At 39.7% G+C, this 18,262-nt stretch overlaps 1 protein-coding gene across 10 annotated transcripts in view; it reads left to right on the top strand.

Moving 5' to 3' along the window:
* MAGI2 (membrane associated guanylate kinase, WW and PDZ domain containing 2) overlaps nucleotides 1–13,958 on the top strand; it is a 763,796-nt gene extending 749,838 nt beyond the window's left edge. For 7 of the 10 annotated variants that reach the window (XM_074827889.1, XM_074827888.1, XM_074827887.1 and 4 more), the window contains one exon: nucleotides 10,958–13,958. In XM_074827889.1, the coding sequence (XP_074683990.1) occupies nucleotides 10,958–11,757 (800 nt within the window). In that variant the 3' untranslated portion in view covers nucleotides 11,758–13,958. The remainder of the gene's footprint in view (nucleotides 1–10,957) is intronic. The other 3 variants (XM_074827893.1, XM_074827891.1, XM_074827892.1) reach the window with 2 other exon arrangements.
* The last annotated feature ends 4,304 nt before the right edge of the window (nucleotides 13,959–18,262 follow it).

Genomic DNA, 18,262 nt, shown 5'->3' with positions numbered 1-18,262 from the left:
CACCCAAAATACAGGGCCTGGAAGAACGCAGCCATCCCCCTGTATCCATAACATCAGCTTTTCCTTTCTTCATGTAAACCAGAAAAATAGAAAAAACAAGAATTCAGTAATACTTACTGTGTCTTTACAGTTTGCCATAGGATTAAGTCCAATCTTCTGCTGTTGCAGCATAACGTCCCATAAAATCCCTCTCCTGCTGCTCATTTTGCAGTCTCTCTCATTTGCAGATTTGCAGTGGGGCCCAATTAATAACAAGACAGCATCACTCTAAGTTGTCCTTAATCAGAGTTAGCTTCCCCACATGTCTGTGATGGTATCCTTGCAATATAGAGCTATGTACTGAAGGGAACAGTATGAAGGCACAATCCATTATTCCTGTGGCCTGGCCCAATAATTCTCATCATGAGGGCTGTGCAGTAACTGCTTCAGTGGCTAGATTCCAAGGGAGCTAAACCCGGTTCCACATAGAAACACAGAATTATTTAGGTTGGCAAAGGCCCTTAAGATCATCAAGTCCCACCATTAACCTAACACTGCCAAGTCCACCAATAAACCATGTCCCTAAACGCCAAGTCTACACATCTTTTAAATACCTCCAGGGATGGTGACTCAACCACTTCCCTGGGCAGCCTGTTCCAATCTCTTCAGCATAGCCAGTTTTCTGCAATGGCATGCATTTCCCCATAGTAGAGCAGAGCCAGTCATCTACACTTTTAAGTAAATAGTGATTTGGGGAGGTAAAACTTCATACTCTTTAGAGAGACCCGGAAACTATTGTGTGTCGTCCTCTGGCTTGACATGAACAAGAACATTTTATCTTCGTACCTCCCATCAAAGACTCCATCTTTAAGAATATCAGCTGAACTTGGGATACAATGGTTTTGAACTTATTTACGTGATCTTTTAATTGATCTGTGGTTCTCCAGGTACAAGAAGTCTGTCATTTTAGCTTGCTCAAAAGAATCCATAAACAGCTATCAGGTCTTTTAGGTACAAAAGCACAGCCATGAAAGTACAAAAAGTGATTACAAAAGTACAAGAGGCAATCAAGCTGTATCAGAAAATCCTTGCCAGCAGCCTGATGCTATGATACCCAAGACTAAATTAAACTGACAAGGACTCTTATGATTCTCATCAGAAATTTGATGACTCTAAATGGTCAAATAGAGAGTGACATAAAAAACTGTTATTCCAGCCATTAGAGAGGAGAAGGCAAGCTTTGTCCATAGAGGGACTTGTAGTTGGCCCTGCCGCTGCCCTTCTCACTTCATCATCCCGTGGTGCAGTTCCCGGCTGATGCTTTGTGGCCTGACCACAGGGAGAGGTTAGCAGAGTTCGTGGCCTCTGTCAGATTTCTTATAGCTTGTTACTCCTACCTTAGGAAAGAAACGTCAGAAAATGAAATGCATTTTTTTTACTTTGACAAAACGAGGTAACTGTCACTCTCCAACTGACACTGAACCATAGAGCACATTATATTTTGCAGAGCTACAGCAACACATATGCAACCCAGAATTTTAAACATCTGGATTTTCTAACAACATGTAGTTTATGTTTACTCATTAGCAGATGAATATTACAATGTGACATTCATTTATTCGTGCACTTCCATCTCATTATACAGTTTTCAGAGAAGATTGTCTCAGCATCCAAAAGATATCAGATACCACAACAGCCCCACAGCAAACGTGGTCCCAGGGTCAGTTCTGCACCTTCAGTGCCCAGTGGCCTCCAGTCTGAAAAGAGTTTGCTAAAGAGAGACTAAACTATTTCTGCAGCTTACACCCTAAGCAGGACAGGAATACGTATTCATGAGCTTTGTAAATAAGAATGCCTTCAAACCAAGTTATGTGTTTTGCTTAAGATCCTGATGAGATCTTAAGTGAAAACACAAACACTCAGCACCTGCCAGAAACAACTTTCTAGAGGCATTTCATATTCAATCAAAACACTCTGAATTCCTCACTTATTAAATACATTTTATATATTATCTACCTGCCTTTAATACTGACAGCTATTTATCGACCAGATAGGATGTGATGCCTACTGTTAACACCCATTTTAGCTGTGATAATTAATAATTTTAATATTTAAGTTTAATTAAGTGTGTAATATCCAGCTCTTAAATTATTCAGTCTCTGCACAATGTTTTTCATTAATACCACACATTCTATTAACATATTTATGAACACCTTTTATGACTTAATGTGGCTTAATTCTATTAATAAAAACTAATTTTAAAGTCATTATCTTTTTTAATTATACAGTAACTTGCAATATAGATTTTCGAGCTCCAGCATGGCTCTGGAAGAGAACTGCTGATGTTTCTGCAGCTTCTACTCTACTGCCTGATCACACAGAAAAAATAAAACCTTCTTTACTGAAGGGATGAGGTTCTTTTGCCTGGGTAGCTCTGATCTGATAGATATGTGAGATGCTCAGCACTTCAAAAAGGGTACCAAACCGCCTGAAGGACCTAGTGAATGATGATGTGTGGTTAGAGCAACATCACTCAAGACTAGCACTTAGGCTGTCCGTAGACTTAACACTGATACAGCAGTGAGGAGCTTGCTGTGGAGGATAAAAGCACTATACAGGCTGCAACTTTTCATTTCAGCTGTTCACAGTATGAGTGAGTAATCCTATAACATTTATGCAGATACATTAACTTGATTCAAGGAAAAATCAAATTTACCAAGTTCACTCAGATTAGTGATCATGATCATTAGTTTACATATTTAATGGATAGGACCGTTTAGTAGACCTATATCTATTGAACAAGCCGAAATGAGTCTTGGAATGAATGTTAAACTGTGTAATCATAATAATCTGGCCTTAAGATTCACAGCCAGAAGACTTACAGTAAGTTAGTAAACTGATTTACTGAATTAATATACCTGTTTCAAGTCTGAAATATACCCTGTTTGTAAGTGTGGTGCTTGGTTATTTTTTCCCTCTCCCATTCTGCACTTTAGGTTGTTTTTTTCTGCATTGAAAAATTGCCCTTTTTTGTTCTTGCTATTGTAAGGGCAGTGTTAAACTTATCTCGGTCGTATTGTAAGATGTGACTGATGTTGTTGGAGAGAGCCAAATGATGCAGAGCTTAGGTATTATTAAAAAATCACAGTGAATTCCCTATGGATGTGATTTATATTTAAGGGATGAAGAACGACAGGGTAACCAGGAGAGGGCTAAAGCAGCACTGCAGGGTCATCCAAGTCCTGGAGGCAATCCAGTCCACCTGCTCTCCAGGGCAGAAACTCTGAGTGCTTCTGAAATCATTAGTTATCGCCTGTATTAGCCTGAAAGGTCTCAGGCCACTTACTTGCAGTGACCTGTGCTTGCTATAAAGCGCCTGATGGGAGATGATGGGTGTAGATCACTGTGTCCATTCACTCAGCTTTGATCCACAGCCTCCAAAAGGGCTTCCCAGAAGGAGCTCCCCAACGCTGGTTGTGTACACATTCAACAGAAGACCAGACATCTATTTCCACAGGCCTTCTGAGACACCTCTCTCTCTGACTCTGTAAGGCAATTAAATTATTATCTCAAGTGATTAGGAGAGTAAAATACTGGTGAAGCAGTGTCATAATTAAAAAACTAACTCAGGGAAAGGGATTTACGGAGGATGCACTGGGTATAGTGTAGGATCAGAAACAGCACAGAATAAGAATAGGAACTCTCCAAGTCAGATCAATCACTTCTCATGTTTCTTTGTTAACCATCTTTGAAGAATACATTACATAAAAAATTGAAAAGTGCTTTCATCCACAGTGCTTTCTACAGATTAAAGCCAACACAAATCAATGTGTGTGACTTTCTTGTTTCAAGAAAACATTCAACATTTTTCTAAAGGTTTTTTTAAATTTTTTCCTTGCAATATGCAGTTTTGCCCTCTCTGCCCCAAGTTTAAATTTTCCCTTTCTCTCTGTTCACTTAGCCCAAAAACGAGCAATATCATCTCCTGAGCTTCTGCATATTTGGTATTCCAAGCATAACTAACAATCTGGTCTTTCTGAAGTGTGTTTCAATAATACTCAAATTAGATCTCTGAACATGAAAGCACTTTTTCTAACAAACCTCCATGCAAAGTACAGAAATGGTGATGAAAGTGAATTTTACCTGAGATGAGATCATTCAAAGTCTCATCAGATGGCCCTTGCAAGAGCTCTATGAACACCATCTCTGCTGTAAAAATATTTGGGACATCTTCCATTTAATATCTAGGTAAAGTATACAATGGAAGATGACTATAATGAACCCAAAGGAACTGAATTTTTGCTCATCAGTAATAATTAGTAACATGAAAAGAAGTAGGACATCAAAGTATCAATGTCACTGGGAACTGAATAAAGCAAGAAGTAAAGCTGTGCTTCCCAGTGTTGGAATAGGTCAATGACTGAATTTTCTGGATGCAAAATTAAACATTTGAAGTTTACAGAGATAAAAGTATTCCTCACTTACCCTACATTTACAGTCACATCTCTTCAGTTCTTGTGGACATCTGCAGAAGCCATGCCACCAATAGCTCCCAGTAGTAGTAGTGCCCCCCTCTTCCAAGACCAGACCAGTGACAAAAATAAAAATGCACAATGACTTTTGTGACAGAGAGACTAGGCCTGGCATTGTTTCATACTCCAAACATTGGTCTTTCTTAATGAATAGTCCTACTTTTCTGAAAATGCTGAGCACAGAAGTCAGAAGTAAAAGATGCAGGGACTCAGATGTATGCTTGTTCTCCTGTAATCTTTCATGACTTTTTTAGCACTCTGTTTACACTGACCAACCATCCTCAACCTTTGCAAAAAACAAATGTGCAAAGCCAAAAAACCAAATTACTAGAAAGCAGAAAAATTCCACTCTTAAGCAAAGTTACATTTACAAGCTACTATAAACACTCAGTCACCGTGACATTACTGAGTACAAACAGGCAACAGTATACTAAATGTGGTTACATTAAGATAGCAAGAAATTAGATTAGGTTTTCATTGCATCAGAAACAAGACTTCACAATACCAAACAGATCACTTAAATGCATGTGTAGGAAAAGTAGTTCATATACCAAAATAACTGAGTATAACCTGTATTTATTCTTATAAATATACATGGCATGTATATCATTTCTGTACATAGAAGAAACATTTTGCACCCATAGCACACTGCTGTCATAGCTTAAGGAAAAAAAAAAAAGCATAAGGGCAGTGCTAATGGTGAGAAGGCTATCCTGGATGTGCCCATGGTGACTGACCAAACAAAGGACCAAACAAAGGACCGTATCACAGCAGAAGGTGCCTAAATTCAATGAAGTTTGTTTCCAGAGATATTGACATTGAGGGATCTGAACGTGGATAAGTACGGTGGAAGGGGAGCCAAGCAAAGTGTAATTTGTGAGAAAACATTTGCATAACACTATTGAATAATTAACAAGAAGTGTAAGTTTATAGCCAGAAGTATAGGGAGCCTGTAAATTGGGGGAAGAGCCCATTGCCACTCACTTTCCAGGTGAGGCTGGGAGAAAAGGTAGCGTATTGTGTCATGTTTGCATGAGGCTGACAGCTGGACAGAAGGTACCAAGAGCTTTTCTAACCTTCCAAACCTCAGAGAATCATTTATTTCAGGAGACAAAGAGTGCTGTATGTCTGGGTTGCGGAACCTCCAGGATGAAAGATTAAAGAATCTTTAAATATTCTGAAATATCCCTCCTTAGAGAGCATTAAAGACAAGCTGCAGGAGACCAATGCAATCAGGAACATCACAGACATGTCAAGCTATAATGAGAAAGAGCCAAATGCATTCCTGGTGTAACACTGCCAACATTAGTGGATACTCACCAGGGGACAATTTGTCCCATTTTCGTTATTAGCAGCATCTGTAAGAACCGTTTGCCACCTTCTGGCAATACATAATTTCAGACAAAAAGTTGGAAAGAAAAATAAAGCACCATATTTTTTATTTAATCAAAACATCTTTGATTCCCTAGGAAAATAATTCTGGGAAGACACAAAAACAGCTGCTTAGACATTTCAGGAAATGTTTCATTCAGACTACTGAAAGCATTGAACGCTTTAATATGTTGTTCATTATTCACATAATTTGGAGACTAAAAAGGTGTTGAGATTTTATTTTACTTAATAAAATGTGATGTCATTTTTACTTAACATTACTATTAAATATTAAATTAATATTAGTACTTTATGGTTAATTTTATCTGATGAAAGATCCCATATTCCTGATAAACTATCAAGCAGTTATTTAAAATATTTTGATGCAAAAGGAGAACCTAGTCATAAGTCTGAGGTCTAACCACTCTTCACCTGACATCTTGGCAGAGCAGATAATTAAGCACAGCAAGACTAGACATGACAGAATCTTAGAAGGACAACCTGTAAAGAAAACATAAGTATTGCAGGAAACTACACAAACTTATCAGTAGGCTGACCTCTTTCCTCTGACTTAGTACCTAGGCAAAGCTCAGATAGTAAGATATGCAGACCTCTGTCTTCCATTAGCAGTAAAGCCAAGTTTCTTTTGCTAGTGGTTCAGACATAAACCATCAGCAAGCACTGGATCCAGGTAGAAGACTAGGCTTTGGTTAAGAGAGAAGTAAGCAGACACATGAGAGTAGTACCCTCATTTCCATTCCATTGAACCGTGTGTAAGCTGAGGTAGCAAAACAAACGATTCATGTATATGGCAGTTCTACCTCAAATGACAAAGCCTTTAAACAGAAAACTTCTGCTCCTGATGTTTTCCCCTTGTCACTCTTCTTCCAAAATGGCTGTGTTCATCTCCTACTTGTCCTCCTACACACTCGAGATCTTGTGTCTGTAGTGTCTCTTACTCAGTTAGCAATTTACTCCTTGCCTGGGAGTTATGCAAAACAGGTCGTAGGTGAGTCATTCTTACACATCCCATGGAGAAGTGCCGCCAACCTGCACGACGGTGGCTTGTGGAAACTAAAAGCCACCCAGAAAACACCTACTAAATTACACCAAATCAAATGCTATCACAGTGACAGATTATAGTGCTGGTCCCAACTCATTTATCTTGTCTAAATTAGTAGGTCAAGGGAGATTTTTTTCCCTTCAAAGAAGGGAGGAAGGCATCTATTAGCCTTCAGTGAGATGTATACCTTTGAAAAACAATTTCTCCCACAGTAAGGGTGATATCCATAGTGACAAAGTCAGAAACAAATTTAAAACTACATCATCCCTAAATCTCTCCAGCAGTTTCAACAAAATGCGATATCCTTCACTTCTGCTTGTAAGTCATTTGGGCATTAGTAGTTCATGCTCTATTAAACAAATAGTCTTCAGTTCCTCCCAGAGGTGAAGGGAGAAAAAAGTAAAATCATTGTTTTGTCTCTGGTTTAGTATGTTTGCAAGATATTTTGAGATACTTTGGAATAACAGACAGTAAAAATAGGTTATGTTCACAATTGCACATAGGTTTTATATAAAGCTTAAAAACTACAGAAAAAATATTTATTCAGAAATACTAATAACTCTTTCCAAAATGCAGCTATAACCTCAGAATAAGCATAAAGATAAATCCTTAGTTTAGCTGCTCTACAGCATAAAATTTTGCATTTTTCTCCTGTTTATATTGGTTATGAAAAAGTGATCATTTTAGTGCTGGTTGAACAAGTCCAAATGAACTCTTATGGCTTGAACACAGCTCTTTAAATGGTTTTTCTTTTGAGCAACAAATTACTTACATTACTGCACTTTGCTCTACTCTAGTAATTTTGATCTTTTCCCATAATGTTCAAACATTAGAGGAAAGTCAGTTGCAGTACCGTCACATCAGTATTCTCCTCACTAGCCAGTGACATATTCCAACAATAGCTTGTTGACATTAACATCTGGCAAGGCTGAGGATTACTTTCTACATAATTTCATTTCATTTCAGAGAAAAAAGCAGGTTAGGATGGGTTTTGGCTGTCTCAGATAGATGGTACTTAAACCTTATAGAAAGCCATTTTGTCAAGTTCTTACTCGTGAGTACTATATTGCCACAGAATATGAATGTAGTTTGATTTCATGGCAGCTTATTCCCCCAGCCACCTGAAATACGGCCTATATAGGTGCCTCCCCAGCAAATAGGCCAAGCACAGTATTTTAAACAAACTGCAGCCAGTGGTCCACCTGGGGTTCTCCTACAGCCAAACTTCCCTTTAAGACCTGACTACAAGTCTTCTTGCTTAGTTGGCCAAGTTGTCTTTTTCTTAGGGTTTTCTGGGAAAGAGGCATAAATCCAGTAGTGCATGTAATATTGCATGTCCTAGTTTATAGATATCTATATTTATATATCATTACATATAACAAATACATTGCTTCACTCTTGTTGAAGTAGGTCCTAAGCCGCTTATGATTTCTCACTGCAACATTTGGTGGTTTTTCCCTCCCCTTCAAAAAAGAAAATAGAAAAAAAAATGAAAAGTGTCTAGGGAGACAGTCCATTAATAAATCAGTTCTCTCATCTCTAGGGTATAAAACAGCAGGCCACTCACCCCCAGGACTCCTCCCCTGAGTGTCCCACAAATAACTGGTATAATATTGCCCTTCGTGCCTCAGAGGAGCCATGAAAGAAAGTTGTTTACGACTTTAGGTTTGAATGGTGGACACCTGGTTTGTCCTCCTGGATGAGAGACAGCTGATTTGAGCATAGTGGCATATTTTGCACAGAGGCAATCTTGTTACCTGAAAGCATCTTGCTGCTCCAGGCCATTTGATGTTTTTATTGGTGTGCAGCTGATACTTCCCAAAGTAACAAGCTATTTGTGTAACTTCATATGCTCTCAGAGCCTTGCACAAGATCTGGTAATGGCCCACCGCTCTTCACTGACACTCAGTGAAGAACATCATCTTGCAGACAACTGGGAAAGAATGCTGTAGTTAAGTCAAATATGTTGGTCAGACCAACGCTCGGCACCACCTCTACCCTAGTGAGGTGTGACAATGCTGTAAAAAGCACAAACTTAATTTTCTAAGGCCCAAAGTGGTTTGTTTAGTGATAGCTCAGGTACCTCACTGGTGCACAGAGGCAGCTTCATGCTGCTCGGCAGAGTCCCAGAATAGTTTTAGAGAACCAGGCAAAGTGACTTGGACCCCATGCATGGTCCCTGATTCAGTTGTTAACCAAATTGGGATCCCCTGGATTTCAGATCTAAAAAGAGCTAGGATGGGGTCTGTGCCTCCCCCATCTGGCACAGCCCGTGGTACTCTACCAGGGGGACAGCACTGAAGAGCAGAGGTAAAGAACAAGCCCATTGAAATAGACGATTTTTGTAGGCAAGCTCCTAAGAGCTGATCACTCCACATGCATGAGCCTTCCTTTTATTTTTTCTTGCTCAAGTGCCAAGCAAGGAGCAGATGGTACATTACTCAGCCTTAACTGGAGGGTAAGAAAGTGTGATTTTAAAAAAAAAGAATCAGTTGAGACCTTCAGCCCATTTAGATTCCCAGCTCAGTTTATTTGTCTTACACAGAACTTGTACTTTCTACCCCTCTCAAATGCTAATCCTCTCCACACATATGCTCATTATGCAAAAGCATATGACAAACACCATCTGGGAAAATAAATAGCTCCTTAGCTAACCGCGCTGCTCCCTCCCTTTACGTCACCCACCTCACTATTGTCTCTCCTATTTTTATCTGCAAGACAGCAATCACTCAATCCAGATATTAACTTTAAAGTGCCGTCTCAGGCAAGCAAGCTGCAGATCCCAGGCTGGGCAGTAAAACCCATTTCATTTTTCGAGATGATGTGCATCTTCATGATAATTTGAAAGGAGCCGTAACACTGCAAGAAATAAAATCTGTATCTTTTTAAAGGACAGCTGATATCATTGAGAGATACTAGTCCTGACCTGCAGAAGTCCATGCTTGTTTTTCAGCTAGAAGGCTACATTTTCTCCCTCCTGAAATATGCAGCTCTTGCCATGAGTTCCACCTTGTTTCCATGGATTCCTGAGATAGTCCTTCATCTCTGACAGATTATTGCTCATACTGTTCAGAGTCAGGCAATGGTGCTAAATAGGGAATGACATTAGCCAAGTTCAGTGATTTCTCTAACCTCTATGTGGATGGGTAAGAATAGGAGTCGTGCTGTCATTAGTCATGATGGATTTGTTGTCTGCCAGAATGTTAATCAAAAGAAATGAGGATCATGTATGCAAGCGAAAGGCATTTCAGAGTATTCTGGTTTATACCAATGGATCATCATGATTCAGCAAAGGAGATACCTGTTTAGCTAAATTAAACAGGATCTGCACTATCTAACCATATTGTCTTGAGTCTAAGTAACCAGGAGAAATTCAAAATGCACAGCCAAGAGACTCAGTGGCTGACGTTATGATATAAAGGCAGAGGTTTGTAAGTACCCTGTAAGAATTGTGGGGCCATAAACACTGCAATATTATATCTGTTTAGAAAAAATATGAGACAGAATTCAATGATGACCTTATCTGAGCTACAAATTCTTGTCAATTATTATATGCTTGTAGGGACATGTTTAATAGATGGCAGAAAGTCCTTCTCATTTGTCCTCAGAGACAGCACTGATATTGCCCAGCTAAGAAATCCATTATATAGCTACAAAAGAGGCAATTTGATTTCATGAGCACGTGCCTTTATTATTTTAATAATAATTTAAAGTAGGTGGAAGAAAGCAGAATCTGTATGAAAAAAGACTGAGTTTTCCAATATTTGCAGTTACCAGCCCTGTGGTTCTTGCTTCTCCTGGACTTTTTTCTTTTTTTGTGGGGGGTGGGGAGATTATTTTTGTTTTTCTCTTCATCGACTCCCCTGGGACTTTCACCTGACCTAAGACAGAGGAGTTTAAGTCTGCTATGTGGTTTGGGTGTTGATGTTGCTCAGAATACATATGCCTATGCAATACGTGCTTTGTGCTGCTGAATACTCCCTTAACTCCCTTCTCTTTGTTGTTACAACAGACGAACCAAACTCCTGGAGTGCTCCCTCTGCCACCTCCCCAGGTCTGTCGGAAGTAGCTCTTTCCCTCGACGACATAATCTCACCATTATCTTCATCACACATAGCCCCACCCTCTGACCCTTCTCACCAGATAAGCCCAGAGCCAACATGGGATATCAAGAGGGAACACGATGTAAGGAAACCAAAGGAGCTTTCAGTGAATGGTCACAAAAAGAAAAGGTTAGGAGAACAAAGAGAAAGGTCAGCAAGTCCTAAAAAGGTAGGCAGGTCAAAGCATGAAGAGGCTTCTTGGAAAGGATATTCAGAAGGCAAAAATAAGACCACTGATGGTGGCAGGCCCACCTCAGAAAGCAAAGTGGTGGGACACAGCATTATGATCGAGGCTGGCGCGAGAGAGCACGTGTGTGCTGGAACCAGTGATGAACAGTTTGGGAGGCTGAGGAAGCCAGAAAGCAAGAGAGGAGGATCTCTTAGCAAAAAAGAAGATCACAAATCCGCAAATATCAGCGAGAAGAAGTCAGCTGCAGCATCTGACCATGTCAAGCTTGATACAGGTGCTACCAAGACGTACAGTAGCAACCGCTGCAGCTCACCTGGAAGTGATACGGACCACAGCCAGAGGGACCCTGATGGGAAACCCAGTGAGTTCCCCAGGAAGGGACATCTCCACTCCATTAGCACTCGCAGCACCAACACCACAGTTCGAAAGGCAACGGTCTCTCCGGGGCCATGGAAAATCCCTGGCTCAGATAAGCTACCTAGCGTCCTGAAGTCTGGTACTTCTGCCATGAGCAGATAAGCAAGGGACTGTTGCCCTCTAACTGTCTCAAACTGACACAGAACATTCTTCTTAGTTTTTGTCTCACATTGGTTTGTTTTAATTTATTTTAACTATCACACATATACACAAAGCATTGAGGAATGAAAACATTAGTGTGTAATTCCATGACAATGTGCACAGTATCTAATAAGTTCAAAAGCATATAGTCAACACGGAGATTTAAAATCGACCCTAAAGTCCCAGTTCCATTTTAGGGACTTTGGCAGCTATGGAAGAAACCAAAACAATATGAAGGACAGTACATCAGAGAAGGATAGTGCAGTGTAGCTTTAGCATTTTTTTCCCACTGCATGAAGGACTTGGATTTCATTCAAACTTTATATCAAGAAACTGGAACAAGTTAGAGCAATCACAAACTGGAACATCGCCTTAAATAAAACTGCACGGAGCAAGCTGAAACCGAGAGAGGATCTTTTCATGGAGCTAAAATGTTGTAAATAAATTGTTCTCAACATATCTAGACAGGGGTTAAAGGGTTTCTTTGAAGCATCGTTCGGAACTGTACACCCATGACACATCTCCACTGTTAACACTTTGGGATAGTCCACATGGTACCCTGTAGCATAGTTCACGGGGAGCTACGGGAGGAGCGGGGAATCCAGTGGATTAGTTTCTGTGATACCATTTCTACTGCCATTTTTGTGAACAAACCATGTTTCTGTACATTGGAAAGGAGTTAGGGTGGAGTTGTATTTGCAAATTATTCTTAAAAGCGATTTATTACAGGTTCCCCAAATACTGCAAGGTAGCACACAAACCAATTGGTCAGGCTCAAAACCCAGACATCTGCAAGGCCCTTGCTATGAAAGGAAGAGTGCTACAGAGAAAAAGCTGCAGTTTCCTTAAGGAAAGGCCTTTCCCTCCTGCAGAAAACGAGAGCTTCACTTATCAACAGTGCTATGTTTCATACCCATCTACATTTAGCTAGGACACTCTCACCTTTCATCCCCTCAGTCTGGCAGAGCAGGTGCCTTTCAGGCACACGTTAACAATAATTAGACTGGTTTCTGAAATACAGTTGTCAGTGTCCTCATTCAGTAAATTCGATATATTTCCATTTTTAAGATGGTTTCCATTTTATCATTTCTTCCCTACCTCCATTTTTTTTTTTTTTGGTCTTTTTTTGTTTTATCTTTCTTGCTTGTCTGTTTTGAATTTCAAGCCTTAAGTGCCAGGTAAACATTCCAGTCTGCCTTCACAGGAAATAACTCCGAGTTCAGTCAATCAGTCATTATCTTGTTTCAAAAAGATGCGTATGTGTCTGTGTAAGTGTGCATATGCTTATTTGTCTGTCAAAATTAAAACAAAATCCTGGGCAATAATACATTGGTAATTAAAAAAAAAAAAAAAACCCAAAACATAAAGCTTAATACTGTCAAAAATTCGTATTTAAAAATTATTGTTCTCTAAGAATCTTAGTTCCTCACATGCTCTGCTGAAAAATTAGATTGAGATTGGCTTTGTTCCAAGAAATTAGCACATTACTGTATGTCTCAAACATTGCACTGGACTGAGAAATTTATAGGCATGTTTCTTCCTGTCCAATTATTTGAAAAGCCTCAAGTCAAGGATTTTGCAGCTTTCAAACAATTTTTTTAGAAATAAAAATCCATTTATAATTTCTAAAAAAGCACAAGTCCATGTAGCTGTTTACAAAACTCTTATTTAATGAAAAAAAATCTTTATCCCCTGAACTAGAATCCAGTATAATTTGCCATTAATTTATTGAATCTGATTTTGGACAATGCTTCTGTAGTGTAGATGCACGTCCCAGTATCTTATTTTTATGTATAAAGAAAGCAAACAATGAAATCTGAAAAACAGTTGAGATTATGCTTGCATAAACTCTAATTTGCACAGTTCACAGCTACTCCTTGTGCAGTAATTGCTTTATGCGGCTGTAATCGATAACCTGTGAAGACAGCACATCATCTAAACCCCATTCCAAATAATATTTCTGTGTAGTGTTAGCTGTGAATTTACCCTGTACAGCTCTATCTCTATAAATATAATTCCATGTATTAATAGTCACAGAAAGGCTGTAAGTGAGCAACTATTTTTATGAAACGCACCACTATGGATAAATTAACTTTTACAGAAATCTTGTTTACTGTATGATATTCTAAACCACTGTCAAATAAAATATATATCCAAAAATCTTTTTTTTTTTCAGTTGTACATAGTCTGTGTTAATTTTGAATGACAGGCTTCAGTGTTACACCAAGAAATAATCCTTTACATGCATATGAGTAGAATTAATTACCTACTGCATTATAAAAATAGAGAATGCTCCATTTTGATTTCTTATTCCAAAGAGGGGTACAATTTATGAATACACATGTAGGTGACCAAACAATTTCCATATAGACAAGTTAAGGTGTATAAGGCTACACAGATGCAGAGAAATCTCTTAGTCTCCTTCCAGTCCCAGGAGACACAGGACTGGGGTGGCCAGACTCCCAGCACTTCTGAGCACACACCATATATACAAAAGGCATCTGGCAGCTCTAACTAACCCTAGAAAGGTTTGTTTACAAGCTGAGTGAAGGGGGCATAATTTGATTTCCCGTTTACTTTACAGATACAGTGTCTCAGAAAACATCATAAGAGTAAAAATAATGGTAACCAGACAGCCTCTTCTGAAGCCTAATCCATGCTCTGCCAAACAGAACAGAAAAATGCTCCTTACCTTTAGTTAGGCAAAATAAATCACCAGTTTACAGACTGTAGGCACTGTAAGATGTGATGGCTGGAAAACCACCAATATTTTTCACACAAATATGATGGTTTTTAAAATAAATATTTCCTTTTTCCTTTAAAATATAATTTTCTTCAAGCAATAATAATTTGCCTTCATACCCCATGAGTCAGTTTCTGCAGAGCTTGTTTTTCAGAAGATTAATGTTCCACGTAAAAATTTTCAACCAGCTGAACTAATAACATCATTTTTCATTACAATAAACACATAACAAATTTGAAGCATCTTTAATACGCAAAAAATATTTGCTGCTCTTTAAGTAGCCACCATTTTCATTGTTGGAAATCTGAGTATGGGCCTGATTCAGACCCAGAGGTATCACAGGGAAGTGTGCTGAAGCAGTGTATCCTCACCCAGTCTAACTTTTTCTGTTAATAGCATGTCCTTTCTCTTTTAAACATAGTAGTACAGCATTTGCATTGCATTGGCATTCTTATGACCCGTTTTTATCTACTTGTTCATACCTATGCAATAACAAAGGAAATTGGATGTTTATTCTGATGCAGATTCTCTGCTCCAAACTCCAGTACGTCAGTATCAGTAAGCTTGCCTGCATGTGATCAACAATGCACATTTGGGGAGGGATTTTGGTAAAACCTTGTAGGCAGATGTTGGTGTAGCCCTTTTCTTAATCAGTGGCAAATGTTGGCTCTGGGGCTTTCTCTCTCTCCAGGTATTTCTCTGCTCAGTAGCTTTAGGAAGTCCACACAAACTGCAGAGCCTGGAAGAGCAGATTTTCAAACAAGTTTAACAAAAAAGCTAGAAAAATTAACATCTCCCACAAAATCTCACCAAAGATGCCATTTTTTCTTCCAGAAAGATGCTGGACTGACAGCACTCTTCATTTAGGTACAACAGAGCACAGGCTGCACTGGTTTCACTACGCTACTCTCCCCTAAACAGGAGGGACATTTGTAGCCTGTATATCTACCTACTCCATGGCCTCAGTGATAGGACTGCCAACAATTCAGCACCAGTGTGGACAGCTGTCTGCTAGGAATAGATGCAGAAGTTCAAGCATGGCCCCATTTCTTCCCTGGTATTTTTTGTCTCCCATCTGAATGTTCAGCCAAGCACCATTGCCAAGAATTTTTCATCTCCATCAAAGATTGGCTTCACTCTGATTTGCACCACCTCTGCTGATTATGAACATCTCATGCTTAGCCTCCTCTACATTCCAGGTGCCCTCAGCTCCCCACTGCTTATTTTTAATCCTACCTCTGAGATAAGTGCTGCTGTCTTTCAGTGGATTGAATCTCCTGTTCTCTATTTTCCCCTTCTATCCCTCAGAACTTTGTCTTCCTATTTTTTCCTCTTTCCTTCTGGCCCTCTCTCACCATCTGACATCATTCGCCACTCTCAACCTCTACCTTACATGTCTCAGCAGCTCCACATTAGACACCTCTGCTGAAAGGTGTCATGACCAGTTATTCACACTAGACAAGTCATTAACATACTCCTGGGTGTCATATAAACATACAGACATACCTAACACCTTGTATTGAAGCCCAGCCCAGATCATCTGCCTTGGCCTTCAGAAACAAGCAGCAGTTACTGATTAGATATACTAACGCTACATGCAGCCAGTAACTCCCTTTACAAGTGCAAATAATGTTTTTTCTTCAATGCTATTATAGTTAAATGTCTGTACTGATAATTATCCAAGCATTCAAGCCAGGTTTTGCGTCTTCAACATGCTATGATCTCTACTGGAAGTCTCCAAATTCATTTTACAAAGACAAGGACAGGCAAATCTGCAGGCACATATCTGTCTTAGACACTGTCCTCTTTTTGTATATCACTGCTGCAGCAGAAACCCAGGGCCAAAACCACAGAGGCATAAGTGGAAGAGCACACCTCAGCTAATGAGGATGTCGCCCTCCATGTTTCTCCTTGCTTAGAGAGAAGCTTTGGTGTGAATGGGAAAAGTTTCCTGGTACACTGCCATGGAGCTCAAAGTTAGAGAAGGCTTTGGACTTGCCCAGGGATGACTGATCTCATTAGGGATTTACTTCACAGTTCACTTCTGTAAGTCTCCAAAAGAGTTCTTTTCCTTTTTTGTCCCCTTGACGCCTAGGATATTTTCTGTAATTGTTGCTAAAAAGGCCACAGAGTCAAGGCAGGCTGCTTACTCGCATGACTAATAGAGGACTTGGAGAGAATTTCCATGGCTGTATCACGCAGGCCTCCCACCCCCATGTCTATTAGACTCAAGGACTCCTAAGGCTGTTTCTCCATCTATCATGTCAGAGCTGAACATCACCTTTACCTTCACAGCTGTCATCAAAACAGTAAGCCTTTTTAATTAGCCATTACTCCCAAAGGAAAATCCAGGGCACCATCTGGACAGAAACAGCTGTGCTTCAGGAGGGGCCAGCACTCAAACATCACCTATGCCTCAAGCTGCTCACTAGACAGCCCACAGGTCCCCTGCTCAGCACCCACGACTGGCCTCTCCCTTGGAGCAACAGCCTCTCTCCACTGCCCGGAAAAGTACCCATAAGCTCTGCGTAGACCATCACCCTCCTGAAGCCAGCGCAGGCATGCTCAGTTCAGCCTTCAGGGTCCCAGAATATTTTTCTCGGTATTTCTAACAGCAATGACGTGATCACACATTTATTTCCATAGCTGGCACCTAAGTGTAGAGCAATTTTTTAAAATATATTGTCAAGACGCAGTAACATAAGCAATACCTCTGAATTATAGCCAATCTAAAAATTATGTTCTGTCCTTTCCTGCCTTTAGTGCCTCTATGGCAATAAGTCGTTCTGCCAGTTCAATTAATTGTTAAGGAGGGTTTTGCTTACAAGGTACAAATATATCTCTTTTAAACAGTTGGGGGAACACCAGTGCACAAATATGCACTATCACTTTCACACACAGGGGCCTGGAGCACTCCCACGCGGGAACTTCCCAAATATCCGTGTCTGAGATGGATGGCTGTACCTCTCAGAAAAAAACCCACATAGGGATGCAGATGGATCCAGAAAGCTATCATTCTTCCACAGATGAACTGTTGTAAGTGTTTTAAAGGTAGAAGATATTTAAACTGAAAAAATAAGCAAGAAATGTTGCAGGGAGAAAGAGGAGTGATAGGGCTTTATGTGATGTGGCCACTTGCTGACCTGCTCTATTTTCAACTTCTTCAAGTTTAAAAACTAAAAAAGATGACCTATCTAACATGACAAACATTGCAACAAAGCAGTCCAAGTTTGGGGGACAGCAAGAAAGTATATTTTTACACTGCTTTTCTAACATGCTACAAAAAATTTAAGTTTTGCTTCCTGGATTGCCCTTTGCCTAAAAGTAGTGAAAAACAACAGGCCACCAAACCAGTCCAAAACACCCTCTTCTGCCATCACCAGGTGGCAGGGCTGCCCATGGTGCTGAAGTTTCTATCCATACATATGTATGAAATTAATGAATTGTGGTGTTTGTACTTTCCCAAAGTGGTTTAAAACTATGCCAAGAGCTTTAACTAAAGTATTTAAAGAATTGCAGTCCATAAACCAGAAAATTGTTCACCCTGTCTCTAAACCAGCAAGTACAAAGAGCTACATTCAGGTACTTATTTAATGCAGGAAGAAAATCAGACCTTTCCCTGCATAGTCCACAAAGCTCACCATGTACAAAACACCTATTCCAATTAGCACTTCATTCACTTCAGAAGCTTTTAAAAAATAAGCCCAGCAGGCAATACGGAGC

This window comes from Strix aluco, chromosome 5 (genome assembly GCF_031877795.1).
Source record: "Strix aluco isolate bStrAlu1 chromosome 5, bStrAlu1.hap1, whole genome shotgun sequence".
Taxonomy (NCBI): domain Eukaryota; kingdom Metazoa; phylum Chordata; class Aves; order Strigiformes; family Strigidae; genus Strix; species Strix aluco.
Note: the sequence above shows the minus strand (reverse complement) of the source record. Positions and strands in the feature narration are given on the sequence as shown.